This window comes from Apodemus sylvaticus, chromosome 5 (genome assembly GCF_947179515.1).
Source record: "Apodemus sylvaticus chromosome 5, mApoSyl1.1, whole genome shotgun sequence".
NCBI lineage: Eukaryota > Metazoa > Chordata > Mammalia > Rodentia > Muridae > Apodemus > Apodemus sylvaticus.
This window is the reverse complement of record NC_067476.1, coordinates 153,053,678-153,073,283: the sequence shown is the minus strand read 5'-3', so window position 1 is coordinate 153,073,283 and position 19,606 is coordinate 153,053,678. Positions and strand designations below refer to the sequence as shown.

The 19,606-nt window shown below is 49.5% G+C and overlaps 1 protein-coding gene across 1 annotated transcript; it reads right to left on the bottom strand.

Annotated features, from left to right (window-relative positions):
* Positions 1-2,440: 2,440 nt before the first annotated feature.
* Positions 2,441-16,141, bottom strand: Rnf114 (ring finger protein 114). Its single transcript, XM_052184353.1, has 6 exons — positions 15,961-16,141; positions 12,241-12,391; positions 8,345-8,451; positions 7,994-8,108; positions 6,307-6,414; positions 2,441-3,950 (listed from the first exon to the last, which is right to left on the bottom strand). The coding sequence occupies exons 1-6, from the start codon at positions 16,101-16,103 to the stop codon at positions 3,885-3,887; spliced, it is 690 nt and encodes a 229-aa protein (XP_052040313.1). The 5' UTR covers positions 16,104-16,141; the 3' UTR covers positions 2,441-3,884.
* Between the last annotated feature and the right edge of the window lie 3,465 nt (positions 16,142-19,606).

The following is a 19,606-nucleotide window of genomic DNA, read 5'->3' as shown; positions in this document are numbered from 1 at the left end:
CTAGAAGGAAGTCAGTTGAGGATCTCCTTCATCAGGTTGGGAAATGGAAGAGCAAAGACTTCGCTGTTGAAGGTGGGGGTGGGGTGGGGAGGGAGGGCCTGTTGGAGACCTGGTCTCATCTGAGCTCCTGTGTAAGGGGAATGTGTGAATAAAGTCAGTAAAGTGCCAGCACTAACACAGGTCAGAGGCAATCCATAAGGAGGCTCTGGGTAGACAAGTCCCACTTGGCAGCAACCCACCGGCCTCAGTGCTGCTATAGGACAAGGATAGCTCTCTGCCCAGGAGGCCTGGGGCAGCGCCACCCCTGCAGCTATGCCTAGTTTCACCCAGGATGGAATAGCCGTTGTAGAGAAGCAGTTAATTTCAACTCTAGAATTTTTTTTTCCCGAGACAAGGTTTCTCTGTGTAGCCCTGGCTGTCCTGGAACTCACTCTGTAGACCAGGCTGGCCTTGAACTCAGAAATCCTCCTGCCTCTGCCTCCCAAGTGCTGGGATTAAAGGCCTGCGCCACCACCACCTGGCTAGAATTTTTTTTTTTAAAGATTTATTTTATATATGAGTACTCTGTCTTCGTGCACGCCAGAAGAGGGCATCAGATGTCATTACAGATTATAGATGGTTTGAGCCACCATGTGGTTGCTGGGAATTGAACTCAGGATCTCTGGAAGAGCAGCCAGTGTTCTTCACTGCTGAGCCAACTCTCCAGCCCTACTGTATGCATTTTTATCAAGCCTACTCAAGGCCAAATATGGCCATGCATGATAGAAGTTGAGACAGAAGGATCCTGGTTTTGAGGCCAGCCTGGTCTATACCATGGGATAATCTCAAAGAAAAGGCAGGGGTAGGGGAGAGGGGGCACAGAATGTTAAAGAATGAGCACCTGGGTTTGGTCTCCAGTAATCAAACTAAAGCCAAATTGGGTGTAGAGACCTCTGTCTGTAATTCCCACCCTTGGGAGTCAAGGGCAGAACACTGAGTTCATAAGCACTCTCTGCTTCATGTGGAGTTCAAGGCCAGTGCTGGCTCTGAGGTGGATTCCAGGAGGACCCTTTGAGCTGAGTCAGTCATGGAGAGAGGGTCTGTGGCATTTGAGGGTGGCCGATGAGATTGGGGTATTCTAAGATACAGGAAGACAGTTGGCATGGGAGAAAGATATTCTGCTCAGAAGCAGAAGTTCTATTAACAAGAGCTCAAGTGGATGCTCAGGTGAATTCCTCGACAACTGGATAGCAGACCGGAACAGAACTGAGATGCAGTGGGGGATATCTAGCTGGAGGCTGGCAAGACTGGCCGTGATGTGTGGCAGTCAGTCGAGGACCACGGATACAGGGCTGCTCCTCAGACCAAGGGTAGAGTGGTGCAGGGGTGGGTGGGGAAGGGCATGGGTGACACTATCACTCAGGAGGCTGAGGCCAGTAGGTTGCTGAGAATTAGGGGCAGTCTGGACTGCAAGGTGAGATTCTCTCAACACACCAAACAAAACCCAGAAGAGCAATAATAAACAGGACTGATTTCTTTCCTGATTCTAGCTGGGCCTCAAGCCCCACACTTCTACTCATCTGGCCTTCACAGGCCAGCCATGGGGTCGCTCTCTCTGCTTCTCTTCATAGTGCACCTTCCACCTGACCCAACAAGACTACTCTAGGTGCCAGACAGCATTATGACCACCTCAGTGGTTGCCTCCTGGTCTTCTCCGTGTCCAAGGCACCTCACTTGGGGCTAAGCTGAGCCACGTCCATCAGAATCCCTGATGCTCTCTGGTCTCAGCCAACCGACCCTCCACCCTGCTTTCTACCTATGCTCAGTCTCCTCCATTGACCCCACAGAGTCCTGCTCCCTCCATCCTCCCAGCCGGTGCCTCATGGGTAAATTACATGCTGTTACCTCAGGTCTCAGCTCAAATCTTGGAGACAGTCTTACTATGTAGCCCTGGCTGGCCTCGAACTCAGACCCATCTGCTTGCCTCTGCCTCTGGGATTAAGGGTGAACGCCACTATGCCTAAGCATATGTTAGTTTTGGACCTGTTCCAGTATTACAAGGGATCTATTTCCAGTGTCAGACTCAACTGGAGTCCAGGACTCAATTGAAATGCAAATCGAGCCCCTTGGAGATGTTGGAATGAACCAGCCATTTTCAGACATCTGAACTAGGTATTTCTTCTTGTCCTCTCCAGGACGGAATAAACAGAACGTCTCATACTAACATGTCCACAGTCAGGGTTGAGACAGGAATTGCTGAGATCTCTGGGCTTTATTCAGGTCCCTATGGGAAGCCTAGGAGGCTAGCCTCAGAGGCTCAGCTGCTGAAGTCTCAGACTCCACTCGAAGCCAGGCTGACTCAGGGACAGACAAGAGCGCTCCCTTGGAGTAACAACTTCTAGAGGCTGCTGGGCCCATACTTAGAAAAAGTTGTTTAAATGAAAACACTGCAGCTTGCTGGTTGGATAAATTATGAAATTTATTTATATTTCACCTTCAAAAAGCCAGAACATAACCACACATACTTTCTGGAAAGTCATATTAGAAACAGAGTGTGATGCAGGACAGGAGGTCCCTGCTGCACTGCGGCACAGCTGTGCCTTTCTCAGTTCCTCAGGGCAAGGTCTTGTCGAACCTCCCTCCACACATCTCCTGAGCAAACCTTTCCAGAGGGTACAGTGAAGAAGCAGTAACGCTGGGAACCGATCCTGTCCGGCCCTGCTGGCATCTGAGGTGGCTGTGCCCTGGCATGCAGAGGCACCACCGTGGAGGTGTAATGTCAGAAGCACAATGCTGCATGCAGTCTCAGATGGATCGGAGCCGTATGACTGGAAAGCAGACTTACCCCAAAGCCTGAGTCTGTCAGAGGGTCTGTTCTGTGGAATGGAGGGGTGGTGCTCTTCCTAGTCCTTTGTAAAATGTGCTGGGTTCCCAGCTTTTAGAGCTGCTGTGCTCAAGAAAGCCTCCAGCAGACACACCACCTCCCTCGACCGACTGCGCAGGGCCTGACTCTTAATTTCCCAGGGGTAGGACCCCTGGCTTCACCTCTGTCTCCACACCAAAAGGGTTTAAAACATTTACTTGCACAGGGAGGCAGCAATACTGCTCAGGTTCATCGAGTTACCAAGCAGCACACAGCAGTCGGTGCCTCCCTCCAATACGCTCTTCAGAGAAAGAATGTCAGCAGATACTCAACAGAAGGGCACAGGACCCAGCCACCTGAGAATACTCATCACCATTAAACAAAAAGCCACACACCCCTACACCTCCCTACTTACTGATGAGCACACCCCATCTTTGCTACTCAACATTTTCACTACAATTCTATGGTGATACGTTATCCTAAAAAGGCACCTTCAGGCGTTTAAGACAAAAGCCATCAGGTGTACAGATGTGCAGGTGTGGGGAAACTGCAGGAACCAAAACTTCCACCATCAGACTGCGACATCAGCCAGGAGAAGAGTAGAGACCTGGCCCAGCAAACTGCAGAACCAAGGCACCTCAAGGCCAACAAAAGGAGGCCCTGCTTTATTGTGCTATTCTATTCACAGCCCAGGGAAGGTCCTGGCTGGCTGGGAGGACCTGAGAGATGAACACTGGACAATAGGATGAGTAAGATACCGTGGGAGAAGAAGCTGGACTCTTCTTAAAGCAGGCAGTAGCTGAGGTGCGGTGGAAGCAGACCATAGGACAAACAAGGTTACGGGTGGGGAAGACAATGCTGGCAAGAGCCCAGAGGAAACGGGGTTCTCTCTGCCCTAGCGCCCCATGACCCTCGAGGAAGTGACCCTGTCTGGTGCCATGGCTCAATTCCAGATCTGCATTGCATGTGAGGTACAAGAGTCAGGGCTCACACCTAATGCATAATGGAAGCTCTAGAGTGAGGTGGACAGCCAGGACCCGGCTCACTGGTCGATGATGGAGCGTTGCAACACCTGGTTTATCATGTCATCTTCATCAACATCATAATCCTGAGGACAGAACAGACAGCAGTCTAAGTAGCCGCTCACACCCAGAAGAATCACCTTCACAGGGGCCTCCCAGAGGGTCTGGAGAGGGCTGCTAAGGACCCCGGGAGCCCTGTCCAGTTGCTGTGGAACTGAGAAAAGTGACTCATCTCTCAGTATCTTTGCTGTCTCCATCATTAAATAATAATAACAGCTAGGGCTGAAGAGACAGCTCAGTGGTTAAGAGAACTAATTGCTTTTCCAGAGGAGCCAGGTTCAAATCCCATCACCCATGTTAGATCATAACCACCTAACTCCAGTCCCAGGGGAGTCAAGATTGGCCACTGGCAGGCTTGGTACACATGTGGTATACAAACACACATTCAGGTAAACACCTGTAAAATAAAAAATATGTCTAAAAAATAAAAAGTAACTATTCTTGGGGCTGCAGAGATGACTGAGCTGGTAAAATACTTGCTATCTATGTTAAGCACAAGACCCTGAGCTTAACTCTCCACCACCCACGTAAGAAGAGGGAACTGAGGTGCACGCCTGTGATCTCAGTGCTCTACACAGAGACACGAGTCCGAGGCTTGCCCCACTAGCCAGTCCAGGTGGAGGTGCCCTATTTCAAAGAACAGGGTGAGAGTGATAAGACATCTGCTGCTGATACCCAGCTCTGTCCATGCATGCAGACTGCATCCAAATGGGTAGATGTACATGCTCACACACCATACAGATAGACAGACACTACCAAATCAAAACAAAATTCCGTCCTTAATGGAAAGTGAAGACAGTACATACCCCTGGCACAGACCAAATACTCAAATGCTGACTTCAGCTCAGTGGTGCAGAAACAAACACATGCAAACACAACCCAACTGAGATGCTGTTCTATAAGAGCACCGACTGCTCTTCCAGAGGTCCTGAGTTCAAATCCCAGCAACCACATGGTGGCTCACAACCATCTGTAATGGGATCTGATGCCCTCTGCTGGTGTGTCTGAAGACAGCTACAGTGTACTTACATATAATAAATAAATAAATCTTAAAAAAAAAAAAAAAAAGGCCGGACGGTGGTGGCACACGCCTGTAATCGCAGCACTCTGGGAGGCAAAGGCAGGCAGATTTCTGAGTTCGAGGCCAGCCTGGTCTACAGAGTGAGTTCCAGCACAGCCAGGGCTACACAGAGAAACCCTGTCTTGAAAAAAAACCAAAACCAAAAAAAAGAAAGAAAGAAAGAAAGAAAGAAAGAAAGAAAGAAAGAAAGAAAGAAAGAAAGAAAGAAAGAAAGAAAGAAAGAAAGAAAGTGAAGAGGTACAGTGGACACGACAGTCACACAATCACTCAATCCTTGAGACAAATCTCTCTGCTTGGGCAGTTTTAAGGAAGATGTTACCTTTATAGTCAGTGAAAAGTGAGTCTTGGACATCTGCTCCAAATGCTACCAGACTGAGAGTAAATGTTTGTTTTTTCTGCTCTGAAACAAGTCTCAGGTAGCCTGGGCTGGTCTTGAGTTCCTGATCCTCCGGTCCCCACTTCCCAAGAACAAGAGTGTGTTCGCAAGCTAAGGTGTGACTACCTTTTAAAAAGACTTATTTTGGGGGCTGGAGAGATGGCTCAGCGGTTAAGAGCACTGACTGCTCTTCCACAGGGCCTGAGTTCAATTCCCAGCAACCACATGGTGGCTCACAACCATCCGTCTTGGGATCTGATGTCCTCTTCTGGTGTGAGCTCTTAAGACAGCAACACTGTACTCATAAAAATAAAGAAATCTTTACAAAACAACTTATTTTTATAATATATTTATGTGCCTGTGTGTGGAGTGGAGAATGCAGGTGCCTATAGAATCCACAAGAGGGTGCTAGATCTCCAGAGCTGGAGTTGACCTTGGGTCCTCTGCACACATACTATGTGTCCTTCACTCCTGCTGTTCTCTAGCCTGACCCTGGTTTGTGTTACTGTCTTTACATTGCTGGGGATAGAACCCAGCATGACCTGCATGGGGGCAGAGGCTCTCCCTCTAAGCCACACTGTATTTGCAGGTACAACCATCAGTTGGGGCTGCATGCACACCCTGTCAGCTTGTCAAGCTCTGAGGGCCATTTCCATCACTGCCTTACCTTCCCAGGCAGCTGACCGAGTGGACTCCAACTGAGTTCTCCAAAGGGGATATCACACCCAGCACAAATGGGCAAAGCTAGAAGGCAGAGGAATCCGCCAGGGCGTCTGACGTCTCACTCTGCACCCACCCACCCACCCACAAAGACACTGAGCAGCTTCCCTCTGGCACGGAGAGTTCCTCAACCCAGAGTAGGGTCCCAGGGATCCCCTTCCAGAAACCTGAGCAGCAGTGCTGTCTCCGGGTGGTGCAGACTCACCACAAAAGTGTCGTAGGAGAAGCGGTGGCGGCGCTGGATGTGCTCCATGAAGTTGGCGCTGCGGTAGCTGGGGTCTCCCCAGGGCATCGAGGCGCATATGGGGCAGACCTGTCGGGAGGAAGCACGGTGCTGCACTCGGGACCTGAGCAGGCCCAACCCTCTATAACCTCTGCTCAGCCCCTTCCGGATAGGACAGCTCTACTGACAAGCCCAGGTACAGGCGTGGTCACTCTGCTCCATAAACACAAAGCAACACAGAAAAAACTGGTCTATTTGATTCAAATGACATATGAGAATGGGCACGTGCTAATATGAAGGTCAAACCCAGCTGGACACATGATAACAAAGTGAAGGACCAGATGACAGGGATGAGACCAAAAGTGTGTACACAAAAAGCAATCTGAATAGGCATGGGGCAGAGTGCATGTCTGTAACCTCAGCACCAGGGAGGCAGGAGAAGGAGGCAGAGAATCAAGGCTAGCCTGGCTATAGGAGTGACTTGAGGGCAATGGCAGAGCAGGCCCTAGAGCACAGGCTGCCCTGGCTCACCAGAGAGCGAGGCAGCGCTTGGGTAGCTCAGGTGGCACAAGTCCTCACTCCCCCTTTGATCCCCTGCTCTGCTCAGTTGCTGGTCTCAGTAGGCAGCAGCCTACCTCAGCTGCAGACAAGCCCAGCCGCCTCCTGCGGCTAGGAGGGAAACACAGCTTCCTTGAACTCAAAAAGCTCCAGTCCGCCTCCCTAGCTCCAAGTCATCTCAGCTCTCCAAGCTCACATGCTCCCTGCTCAACTCAGGCTGTGGCCACGTGAGTTCTGGGCCTTTTAGAAGTCACCTTTCACTTCGGAACCTGAAGACACTCCTGAGATTGAGCTGTGAACCTAGCTAGACAAGGCCGCAGCAGCATCTGCACCCTTATGACTGGCCTGTGAATGAGAGAAAGCGCCCAGTCTTGAAGGCAGCTGGAGTTTGAACTACCCACACATTCTAACCGCACTCACACTGTCCTAACAGCTTCACGGCTGGTGCATGACTTAAAACAGGTAAAACAGGTAAGACCCTGGGTTCAACGCCTGCATAAAACCATGAAAAGAACATCTGCAACTGTGCGTGGAGGCTCGGGCCTGTGATCTCGATCCTGGCTTAGGAGGTGAAGGAGGAGGACCAGGTTCAAGTTCACCCCTGCTACATGGTGAGTCTGAGCCAGCCCAGCCTACAGGACATTGTTGTTTTTGTCTAAGTGATTTTTTTTTTTTTTTTTTTTTGGTTTTTCGGATTTTTTTCTTTTTTTCCGGTTTTTTGGATTTTTTTTTTTTTCCCGAGACAGGGTTTCTCTGTGTAGCCCTGGCTATTCTGGAACTCACTCTGTAGACCTGCCTGGCCTCGAACTCAGAAATCCGCCTGCCTCTGCCTCCGAGAGTGCTGGGATTACAGGCGTGCTGCACTACTGCCAGGCTAAGTGATTTTTAAAGAAAAACTTAAGACACACACTGAAATATTCGGAGGGGAAAAGGTCATAGTATCTGTAAGCTCTTCCTAAATGGCTCATCAAAAAAAATCATACATACATAGAACACAGGTAAGCAATTTAGGCAAAATGTTAAGTTAGGCGAAGGGTAAAACTTGACTGCACAGCCTGGTCATTCTCCTAAGGCTGACTTTTTACCTAGTCAAAGACGAGCCGGTTCTTACCACAGACTTGGTATCCGTGCTGTGAGTGAGCTTGCAGTGCTCCACGAGCCCTTCCTGATCGAAGTTCTTCTCGGGACAGTATGGACAGGGAAAGGTGTACCGGTTTGGGACGTTTCTGGGGGTGAGAAGAGCACCTGAGAGCTTTTCCACACTGCCTCAATCACTGCACACTCCAAAGAAGCAACAACTCAGTGCTTGCAAATCAGGAGCACAGCCTGACATGAACAATCCCTACCCCGGACCCTGTCAACCGCAGCCAGCTCCAGTGACACCCCCTGTTCTCCAAACCCACATACCTAAACCCTCCAACACCACACACACCCCACGTCTCTCTGGGGAGTAGGTCAGTACCTCGGCTGAAGGGATGCATCCTTGGTGGTGGCCTTCACACCTTCCATGATATAATTCTGGTATTTGGAACATGAAGCCACGTGGGCCCGGATCTTAGATAGGATGAACTTGAATAGAAAGAGCAGGACCAATAATTAGTAAGAAATCCTTAAGAGGTGACCCCAAGCCGAGGGCAAGAAAACTGGACCTCCCACACTGTGCTCAACAATCGAGCCCCTCCCGACTGTGCCAGCAGGCAGGGGCCAGGCTACAGTTCGCTTCCACTGTGAGGTCGCCCTCCCTACCATCTGCTCTCTGCTTACTGACATTTCCCCAGTGCTATTTTTAAAAGCACACCACACTCTTATCTATTTTGTGCATGTGTATGTGACTTGCATGTGTATAAGCCAAGGACACCCCAAGCTGCTGTCCTTATTTTTCTACCTTGTCTGAGACAAGAACTTTCACTAAGAGGTAAGCCAGGCCATAGCTTCTGCTACAGCACCCATCTACCCACAGGTTCTGAGCTCAGGTCTTAGGTCCTCAGGATTAGGCAGCAAAGCCTACAAAGCCATCTTGGTGGCCCTATACTCACATCTGAATTTGTCTCTTATTTGCGCATGGTGGCACACGTCTGCAAGCTCAAGGACTCTGGGAGGGTGAGGCAGAAGAGCCACCAGAGTTTCAAGCCTACACAGAAACTGAGTAGTATTATGGTCTGCCTCCAGCTGCATTTTTGTTTTGTGAAAGGGTCTTGATTTATTACCCCTACTGGCCTGAAGAAATCCTGTCTCAGCCTCCCCAGTAGAGACTACAGGTACACACTAACACACCTGGCTGGGAGCTCTTACAGGATTATGTAAGGGGAGCAGGCTGTGTGAGGGGGACCTTTGATTAGGATGTAAAGCGAATAGATCAATGGGGAAAAAATATACAAATTGAAGAAAGGAGGAGGGAGATTATACGGGGCATGCCTACCATTCAACCACCAATTTTTATTGTTTTGTGACAGGTCTCATATCGCCCAGGCTGGCTTTGAACCTTTACCCCTGCCTCCACCTTCCCAGTGCCAGTAACACACAGCTTTGCTAACCTTGGAAATGGAGACAACTAAAGCACACAGAGGGGAAAATCCTCCATGAAAGACGACAAAGATTGAGGCTAGTTTGTTGTGATTTGAAATGAAAAAAAGTGAGAGAGGAAGGAGGCAGTCGGCTGATACCAGAAGGCAGCCCAGGGCATGGACTCAGCTATCCACTTAGCCTGAATTTAAATGTCGGAACAAACCTGTACAGACTGTCAAAGCCTTACTGTGTACTCTGCTATTAAACCCTCTGAAAGGATTGAGGGAAGAGATATAGCCATTTTACAGCCATCTACATTATGATGGTCAGAATTCAGAATCCAAAGACACTCTAGACTTGCTGAGTCTGAGGCCAGCTGAGTGCACAGGAGACCCTGAGTAAACAACAAAAAGTGGGGCTGGGAGATGACTCAGCAATTATGAGCACTGACTGCTCCTCCAGAGGACCCAGGTTCAATTCCCAGCACCCACATGGCAGCTCACTATTGTCTGTAGTTAGTTACAAACAGGGGATCTGACACCTTCACACTGACATACATGCAGGCAAACCACTAATGCATATAAAAATAAATATTAAAAATATTAAAAAAATAAATACAAGGGGCAGGGGAGAGCAAGGAACCTACCAGGCATCATCACTCACATCTATAATCCAGCACTTCAGAGGTGGAAGCAGGAGGATTAGTTCAAAGCTAGTCTTAACAGTAAGAGATCCTATTGTTTGTTTTTTGGGTTTTTGTTGTTGTAGCACCAGGTTGGGTTCTGGCCCAGGCCTTTGATCTCAGCACTTGGGAGGTCCAGGCAGGTGGATCTAGCTAGAGTCCTGGTATCAGGTTCCAGGACAATCAGGACCACACAGAAAAACTTTGTCTCAAAAAACAAAAACAAAAAACCCCAAACAAACCCAACAAGTCAGGCAGGGATAAGCAGAGTCTCAGCTGTGGTAACTCATGCCTGTAAAGACAGTGCTTGGGAGCAGAGCCAGGTAGAACTCTGAGTTCAAGGCCAGCCTGGTCTACAGTGAAACTTTTCTAAACACAAACAAAACTAAAACAAAATAACAAAGACACATAAGTATAAAAAAAGAGGAAAGGGTGGACTGGAGAGATGGCTCAGCAGTTAAGAGCACTGACTGCTCTTCCAAAGGCCCTGAGTTCAATTCCCAGCAACCACATGGTGGCTCACAACCATCTGTAATGGGGTCTGATGCCCTCTTCTGGTGTGTCTGAAGACAGCTACAATGTACTCATAAATCTTTAAAGCAAAACAAAACCCCCCAAAAAGGGGGGGGGGGGAAGAACACAGTAAGTAGCAGGTGCCTTTTCTGTGTGTGGGAACATTTGCAGAGACATTTGCCTCAAAGTAGAAAGTGCTGAGCAACTTTCTTTCTTTTTTTTTGTTTTTTTGGGGTTTTTTTTTTGTTTTTGTTTTTTTGAGTCAGGGTTTCTCTGTGTAGCCCTGGCTGTCCTGGAACTCACTCTGTAGACCAGGCTGGCCTCGAACTCAGAAATCCACCTGCCTCTGCCTCCCAAGTGCTGGGATTACAGGCATGAGCCACCATGCCCGGCTGCTGAGCAACCTTCTAAATGGAAAGCTACCCTCCCCCACAGCCCAAGTGCCAGGGTCACCAATGTGCAACACCACACAGAAACCTGACCCAGCCTTTCCAGACAGATGTGTGGAGGAAAACACAGTGGTAGTTTATACCTTTTTACTGTCTGGAATAAAAATTGTAATGATTTCAAAACCACTAAGGAAGATAAAGCACTAGTTATCTGTGCTCCCAGCGGCAGTAGGCAGTGTAGACATGCAACATAGCCAGGTGTGAGCATTGGAGGGCACATCCCCTGGTAGGGAGGCACTGCTGCAGCCTCTGCCTCACACTCCAGACTCTCTCAAGGGCTAAAACACAAGAGTAAATTGTATGACTCTAGTGGCAGACTATGAAGTTTCCTTTGAGTTCAGGGCAGAGTGCTCTTTTTCTTTTTCTCCTCTCTTCTCCTCTCCCCTCCTCTCCCCTCCCCTCCCCTCCCCTCTCTTAGAGACAGCCTCCTGCATACCAGGTTGGCCCTGAATTTTGTTTGTTTGTTTTTTGATTTGGATTTTTCGAGACAAGGTTTCTCTGTATAGCCTTGGCTGTCCTGGAACTCACTCTGTAGACCAGGCTGGCCTGAACTCAGAAATCCGCCTGCCTCTGCCTCCCAGAGTGCTGGGATTACAGGCGTGCGCCACCACCACACGCCCCTGAATTTTAGATCCTCCTGCAACCACACAGAGTGTCTGGTTGAAAGGTGCTGGGGATGGAACCCAGGGCTTCTTGCATGCTAGGCAAGCACTCTATACTGAAGGATGTTCATTTATATATAACTTAGAAATCATGCACTACCCTTCTATTCTAATATAAACAGAAAACACACATGAGAGTAATACTTTCTGAAGTAGGTCTTCAGTAGCCCAGGCTGGCTTAGGGCTCCTAGCTTTGCTGCTTCTATCCCTAAGTGCTTAGATTAGAGGTGTGCACCACTCCCCAGCTGAAGATGGCCTTTTATGGGGGTTGGGGGGTTTACTTCTATGGATTTCAAAAATAAAATGTATAAATCGCTAAACCAACTCATGAAAAAACAAAACCCAGCAAGGTGAAACAAGCAAAAACAAAACAAACAAAACCCTACCAACATCCCAGTCCCCCGCCCCCAGCAGGGCAGCCACGGCACACACAGCAGGCATGCACTGGTGCTGTTGGCCAGTATTCAGGCTCTAACTTCAGACACTGGCTCTAGCTCTTTTACCATCTCATCAAAAGACAAGGGCTCTCCATGTTGAGTCCACATACATTCTTACGGCAGCCATGGCAAGAAGTCTCTATGCTCTCGATCTGCCGCTCGAGCTCCACAGCTCGGACGCCAGGTGCCAGAGCGCTGCGACACACCCCACAGACAGGTTTCTTCGGCTTCAGACATTCCTGCAGGCATGCAGAGCAAAAGCTAGAACAAGACATACAGAGAACTTGTGTCATGCAAAGAGACAAGACAACAAAAGTGGATCAACTGTTAAAAGACACAAATGAATAATGAACCGGGACAGCGATTTCCCGCTCTTTTTCAAATAAAATACCATGCCCTTCCACAACTGAAAAAAAACTGGACCTGGGGTTCGGGACATTATGGAGGACACACACATACACACACACACACACACCTGCTATTTGGAGCAAGGATGGTGTTTGAGCCATCAAAGCTTAGTTCCTGTCACTAGGGAGTCTGTGTAGGCTTTCCTGAGCCCCGTTTCTCGTGTGTTAAAGGAAGATCTTCACACCCATCTGGAGGATTGCTGGAGACTACTGCAAACACTTGGGTGCCTGGCACTTATGAAACATCAGGTAGGATGTTACTATTAGAGGAGCAAAGCAATGTGAAAACACACAAACCCAGTGGAGCTAGTTAGAACCCAAGAACAGTGCTGGTCAGACCTCAGAGGCAGCCTCTGGATCAACCTTGAGGGCAGACAAGGAGAGAATATTCCATGTCCTCAAATTAAAAGTTCAGTCTGTGCATGGTTGTGCAGGACTTTAATCCCAACATTTAGGGAGCAGAGGTAGGAGGTTCTCTGAGTTCCAGGCCAACCTGGTTTACATAGCAAGTTCCAGGATAGCTGCAACTACACAGAGGGACTTATCTCAAAAAGCAAAGCAAACAAACACTAAACCCCAAATTCAAAAGTGTCAAGGGAACTTGACTCACAGGCAGGCAAATTAAACAGTGCAGATCATGCAGGTCAAAAGCTACTGAGGGAGAGAGGGAAGGCACTCAGGCTTAAGAGTCTCATCTATTCAAAAAGTTCAATCACCAGGATCCAGAGGCAGAGGTGGCACCTGCTGGCTCACAGCACAAGAAGGCTACTAATGCACAGGACACCAAACTACCAAACTACTTACCCACTTTGACAGATCTTATGGTTACAATAACAATATCTGCTGGAAAAGCCCAGGATATGTGTGTGTCCATGTATGTGACTGTGTGTGTGTCAGAACTGACACACCCCCTCTTTTATTATCTTTAAAGAAATCTTTATCATTTCTAATAGGCAAAAATTCTAGTATAGGCTGGGAGACAACTACTTATTTACCTGAGGGCAAAGGAGACATAAAGGCCCTATCCTTATAATTCTATACGCGCTCTCTCTCTCTCTCTCTCTCTTTTTTTTGACATGTTTGTTGGCTCTGGCTGTCCTAGAACTTGCTCTAGACTAGGCTGGTCTTAACTCAAGAGATCTGCCTGCCTCTGTCTCCTGAGCATAGGGATTATAAAGGTGTGCACCACTACCACCCAACATGATGCTGTATTTGAAGAAAACAGTGATTCCACAGGTGAAGAAGAGTAAGGATAACAACAGACAGCCTAGCAGGTAGAGCACAGGGAGTGCCTCTGAGATGACACCAAACAGCAAGGAGTGTGCCAAGTACTGCAAGGAAGGCCTTTGGGGCAGTGATGTGGCAGATCTCACACAGAAAAGGCAAGGCAGGGTGGGCAGGCCCTTTATTATTTATTTATTTATTTGTTAAAGATTTGTTTATTTGTGTGAGTACACTGTTGCTGTCTTCAGACACACCAGAAAAGGGCGTCAGATTTCATTACAGATGGTTGTGAGCCATTATGTGGTTGCTGGGATTTGAACTCAGGACCTTGGGAAGAGCAGTCGGTGCTCTTAACCACTGAGACATCTCTCCAGCTCCAGGCAGGCCCTTTATAATAGCACATCCCAAGAATAACTCAAGACAACTGAGGAATCCAAGCCAGCACACAGATCAAAGCAGTTGATTTTAACAGTCTACCAGATGCTTACAAGCTCATGTGCCTGAGTTACCCCTTACAAGGAGGCAGCATTTAGCTGCCTATGTCTGGAACTGACTTTCAGTTTCTACTTCCTAGAAATGGGCATCAACTAGTTCAGCCTGTCAGCGCTTTTTAGCATCTAGCTATCTTTGCTCCACCAGACTCAAAAGGGTGTAGCCACAAGGCTTGACCTGAATTTCATAAAATCAAATGCTCCAGCCGCAGCTGTAGGACTCTCCAGCTTCAAAAGCAAACATTAAAAATCCACTAGGTAGCCCAAAGCACTTGAAGGAGGTTCAGAGTCATCAGCTACCCTCACCAAGGTGTGTCTGACTTCAAACAACACCAATCTGCTGAATACTGAGGCTGGTAATGTTTGCTTATGACAGTACTGCTTCTTGCCCTCTGACGAAGGAAAAGGTCAAGGAAGCCTCAAACGTCTCAATCTCATGTTTCTTCACAAATGTTAACAGCCCCCACATGTTCGCCGACTGCATACACCATAGTTTGAACAGTCATTGTATTTCCTTTACAAAATATTAATGTGTACGTGCATAAGAATGTGTTCCCACTGAGGACAGCTGGAAATCAGAGGACAGTTTGTGGGAGTCAATTCTACCGTGTGGCTCGTCAGGAGCGAAGTGAAGTCATCATGTTTGGTGACAAGAGCCTTCAGCTTCTGAGCCACCTCACTGGGCACTACTTACCATCAAGTTCCTGAGCTGTAAACCCGAGGGTCAAATTGCCTTCTTAACTCTATCCCAAAGCAGCCCCCAGAGGCCAAGCAGGCACTCCAGTAAACTGACTGTGGGATGGTCACGGTGCCGAACCCTGGTTTACATTAACGGGCAGAGAAGGCATAGCTCTCCTTGTGTCCCTGCATGTTGCTCTGTGTAATTTTTGAAAAAGCAGAGCCAGGAGAGAAGTGAGGGAGGTCATCTACGTCAGGACATGTAGTAGTGGCAGCAGGCGATGGTCCAGGCTACCTGTCCCCGAACCCAAGCCGGCAGGAGCTCGGCGTCCTGGAAGTAGCAAGCATCCCCCGGTGCTGGGACGGCCCTGCCTTGCCCTGCACGGGCAGCGTCTCTGACCAACCCAGACCCCGGCGTCGCACCTGCGATGGCCTGGGAGGTGAGGCTGCCCCGAGTGGGCGAGCCTTGACGCTTGCAGGTTGATTCACCCGGGAGAAGGCTGGCACTTCCAGGACCGCGGAGGGGATGCCTGTGCGTCCAAAAAGGATGCTGGAGTTGGGGAGTCGGGAAGAGCGATCGCTAGGCAACCGTCAGTGGGCGGGGCCGCCGAGGACACCAGGGAAGTGGTCGAGCATCCCCAGGCTCTTCAGCTGAGAGGTGTTTGCAACGCGCCGAGAATGGAGTTCAAGTCCCGCTCGCTCCACGGTCACACACCCGTGAAGCCCAGGCCGCGCTCGCCCAACTCCTTAAGCGGCTGCGACACCCGTGACACCGGGCTTCATTCAACCCGAGGGAAGCGCGCCTCCGCGAGCGCCCCACACCCCGTCCGCGAGGACGGCCGAGCCTCCCCGCACTTCCCTTTTATTCCAGGCTAGACCCGGCGGCCTCCCGCGCACTTCGGACGCGCAGCCGGAGGCCCGGTGAGGCGCGACGCCGAGGCTCGAGGGTCCCGTCGCGCTCCCGCGTCAGACGCCGCCGGTCGCCCGCCCGCGCACCGCGCCCCCTCCCCGGCGGGCGCCCGCCACTCACACGTGTCCGCAGGGCACCTGCACCGGCTTCTCGAACACTTCCAGGCACACGGGACACGTGAAGCGGCTGAGGGGGTCAGTCTCGGTCGCCGGCTTCGCCGACTGCGCCGCTCCGTCGCGGGACTCCGGCTGCGCCGCCGCCATCTTGCCGCTGAGGAGCGCCGCGCCGAGGGAGAAAGAGCCGCCGAGGGGGGCGGGGCCGCCGTCGTTTGCGCACGCGCAAGGGCCTCAGGTGGGCGGAGTCCACGATCCCCGGAGCTTTCGAAAGCCTCCGCCCACCAGGTGTGTGGATGGCAGCCACGCCTCTCACCCGCAGGAACCCAGACCATGAGTGTGTATTGTTATTACAGTGGACCTTAGCTAGTTCACCGACTTGACCAGGTGAGCTTTGTACTTTCCATCCTCCTGCCTCAGCCGACCAAGTAGTCGACGGTACAGTCTGCACCACCAGGTGTGGCCAGATGATTTTATCTGATTTCTCAAGGGTTTCCCGCCTGCACCTCTAAGCGGGTACAAGTGTATCTCACAGACTCCCCCTGGCTTGTAGGTGGATACCACCTCCGTTAATCTTCCCAGTTTCCTAGACACATTTATTGCCCTTTCCCTATGGATTCTACGTGGCCTGGAAAAATAATAACAAAATAGGACAAAGGCATGGAGTGAAGGAAGTATAGTATATCAGGAAGACATTGGACTATGAACCATCAGCCAATATCTTGTAGATGCCAAGAGTTCTGGTTGCGTACTGGCAGTGATTGATTCCAAGATCAACAAGGAGTTGATTATCTGGAAAGTACTGTGTCCAGCGTGGGGTGTGGCCACATAGGATAGAGTTCAAGTCTAGCATTGCACGTGGGTTCCTGGGTTCCATCCCTAGTAGTGTGTATATGTATATGTATATGTATATGGTAGTACACACTCTGAATCCCCAGCACTTGAGAAGTGAAGGCAGGAAGATCAGAAGTTCAGGGCTATTCTGGGCCACATAGTGAGTTTGAGGCTAGCCTGGGCTACAGGATGGTATACTCACCTGTAAAACTCAGAACGTTTTGAGCTTTGAGGCCAGCCTGGATTGCATGGAGAGACGTTTCTCAAAAAACAAAGCAACAAACAAAGAAGGGGCTTCTAAAAAGTTGCACTTCAGGGTACTCGAGAGATAGCTTACTGTCAGGAGCACGGGCTGCTCTTCCAGAGGTCCTGAGTTCAATTCCCAGCAATCATGTGGTGGCTCACAACCATCTGTAATGGGATCTGATGATGTCTTCTGGTGCGTCTGAAAACAAGGTACTCCTCTATTAAATAAATATCTTTAAAATAAATCTTTAAATAAAATCTTTAAAATAAAAAAGTTGCACTTTGGTATGAGCCTGTAACTCAGCATGATGGTGGCCCTGGGTGTGACAGGCTATACAGTTCAGTGTGCTGGTAGCCCTGCGTTTGACATCGGCTTTGGAAAACAAGACACCTGGCTCATGAAGAATCCAGAGCCTACTGTGCTTTTATTGTGCCTGTCTCCTTTCCTTCCTTTTCCTTTTTTCCTTTTTTTTTATTCATACATGTGTATATATGCACTTGTGTCTGCAGGTACTTTCAGAGACCAGAAAAAGGTGTTGTATCACCTGGTGTTGGAATCACTGGCAGTTTTGAGGCACCCCATGAGGGTACTGAGATCTAGTCCTCAGCAGAAAGTGTTCCTGACACTGAGTCATCTCCCTAACCTCTGCTATGGTTTTCTTCCTGCCAAGGGATGCTGGGATGTTAACAAGACTTGGCGCGTGACTTTTCCTTGCTTGCTTTAAAGAGCAAAGATACTTTCTGCAAATGACCCTTTGAAGCCCCATGCTTCAAAACTAAGAGCCATGACCTCTGGGAACTGTTTTCGGAGCAATTAAATGCCACCCAGGTGAGATCACGATCCAACCCTGGGAGCTATGTCTCCTTGGAGGTGGGTTGGGCAAGGTGGAGCCTCGGTAATAACAGCTCTTACCCAGTAGTTACCTTTGAACTTGTGGTTTGCCAAGAGGACTCTGAAGCACTGGGGTTGGGTTTCTATAGGGAGGAAGGGGAAAGATGGTGGATTGTGGATTATGTATTGTGAAGGAGTCAGAGAACATGTGTGCCTGCTTTGGGGGTGACAGTGAGCGTTCACTCTAGGAACTAGGTGGCCTCCTTAGCCTCCAGAGAATCCAGGCTGTGCTAGGACAGGATGCCTCCAGGGCAAAACCTGCTGTAGACTCAGACTCGCTCCCTGTAAGGCTCAGGTGAGCCTCTTTCCTCCTGGTATCTCTTCCAGCAGGCGGGATAAACTGCAGGCTGGAAGGCGGCTCAGTTTGAGAAGTACTTGCCTAGCTCACGTGACCCAGGGCATCTGATCCCATTACCATGTTAAGAGCAGTCAGTGCTCTTAACTGCTGAGCCATCTCACCAGCCCAAGGATTCTTGTGAGCTTGTTAACACAAGCATGACACCATCTCCAACAATGAAGTAAATCAAACTAAATCAAGATAACCTTAAGGGGGGAATTGTGAATGTAGGTCAAGTAGCCGAGGTTTGGGGAGATGATTCCACAGGCAGTCTGACTTGAAGCATACACTCACAAACGTGAGACAAACTACAAACATACAGTTAGAAATAGGCTTGGGGCCAGGCGGTGGTGGTGCACGCCTTTAATCCCAGCACTTGGGAGGCAGAGGCAGGCGGATTTCTGAGTTCGAGGCCAGCCTGGTCTCCAGAGTGAGTTTCAGGACAGCCAGGGCTACACAGAGAAACCCTGTCTCCGGGAGAAAGAAGAGGAGGAGGAGAAGGAGGAGGAAGAGGAGGAGGAGAAAGAGGAAGAGGAAGAGGAAGAGGAAGAGGAAGAGCAAGAGGAAGAAATAGGCGCTCAGGCTGGAGAGATGGCTCAGCGGCTAAGAGCACTGACTGCTCTTCCGAAGGTCCTAAGTTCACTTCTCAGCAACCACATGGTGGCTCATGACCATCTGTAATGAGATCTGATGTCCTCTTCTGTAGGTGCCTGATGACAGCTACAGTGTACTTACATATAATAAATACATAAATAAAATTTTAGAAATAGACTCAATATGCTGGGCTGTGGTAGCACACGCCCTTGATCCCAGCACCCTGGAGACAGAGGCAGGTGGATCTCTGTGAGTCTGAGGCCAGCCTGGTCTACAAAGTGAGTTTCAGGACTGTCAGGGGGCAACCCAAAAAGATCCTGTCTCAAAAACCCAAACCAAGCCAAGCAACCAACAGCAACAATAAAACAAAGCTGGGCAGTGGTGGCGCACACCTTTAATCCTAGCATGGGAGGCAGAGGCAGGTGGCTCTCTGAGTTTGAGGCCAGCCTGGTCTACAGGGTGAGTTCCAGGACATCTAGGGCTACACAGAGAAACCCCATGTCTCAAAACAAAACAAAACAAAACAAAAAACAAAAAACAAACAAACAAAAAAAAGACAGGTAGCATTTCCTGCTCTTCTAGAGGGCCTGAGTTGGGGTCCTAGCACACACATTCGGCAGCTCCCAATCAACTTTAACTCCAGCTTTAGGGGACCCGAACCCCATCTCTGTCCTCTGTGGGCACTGGTCACAAATGTGATGGACAGAGTACATGCAGGCAAAACACCTATACACATAAAATTAAATCCTT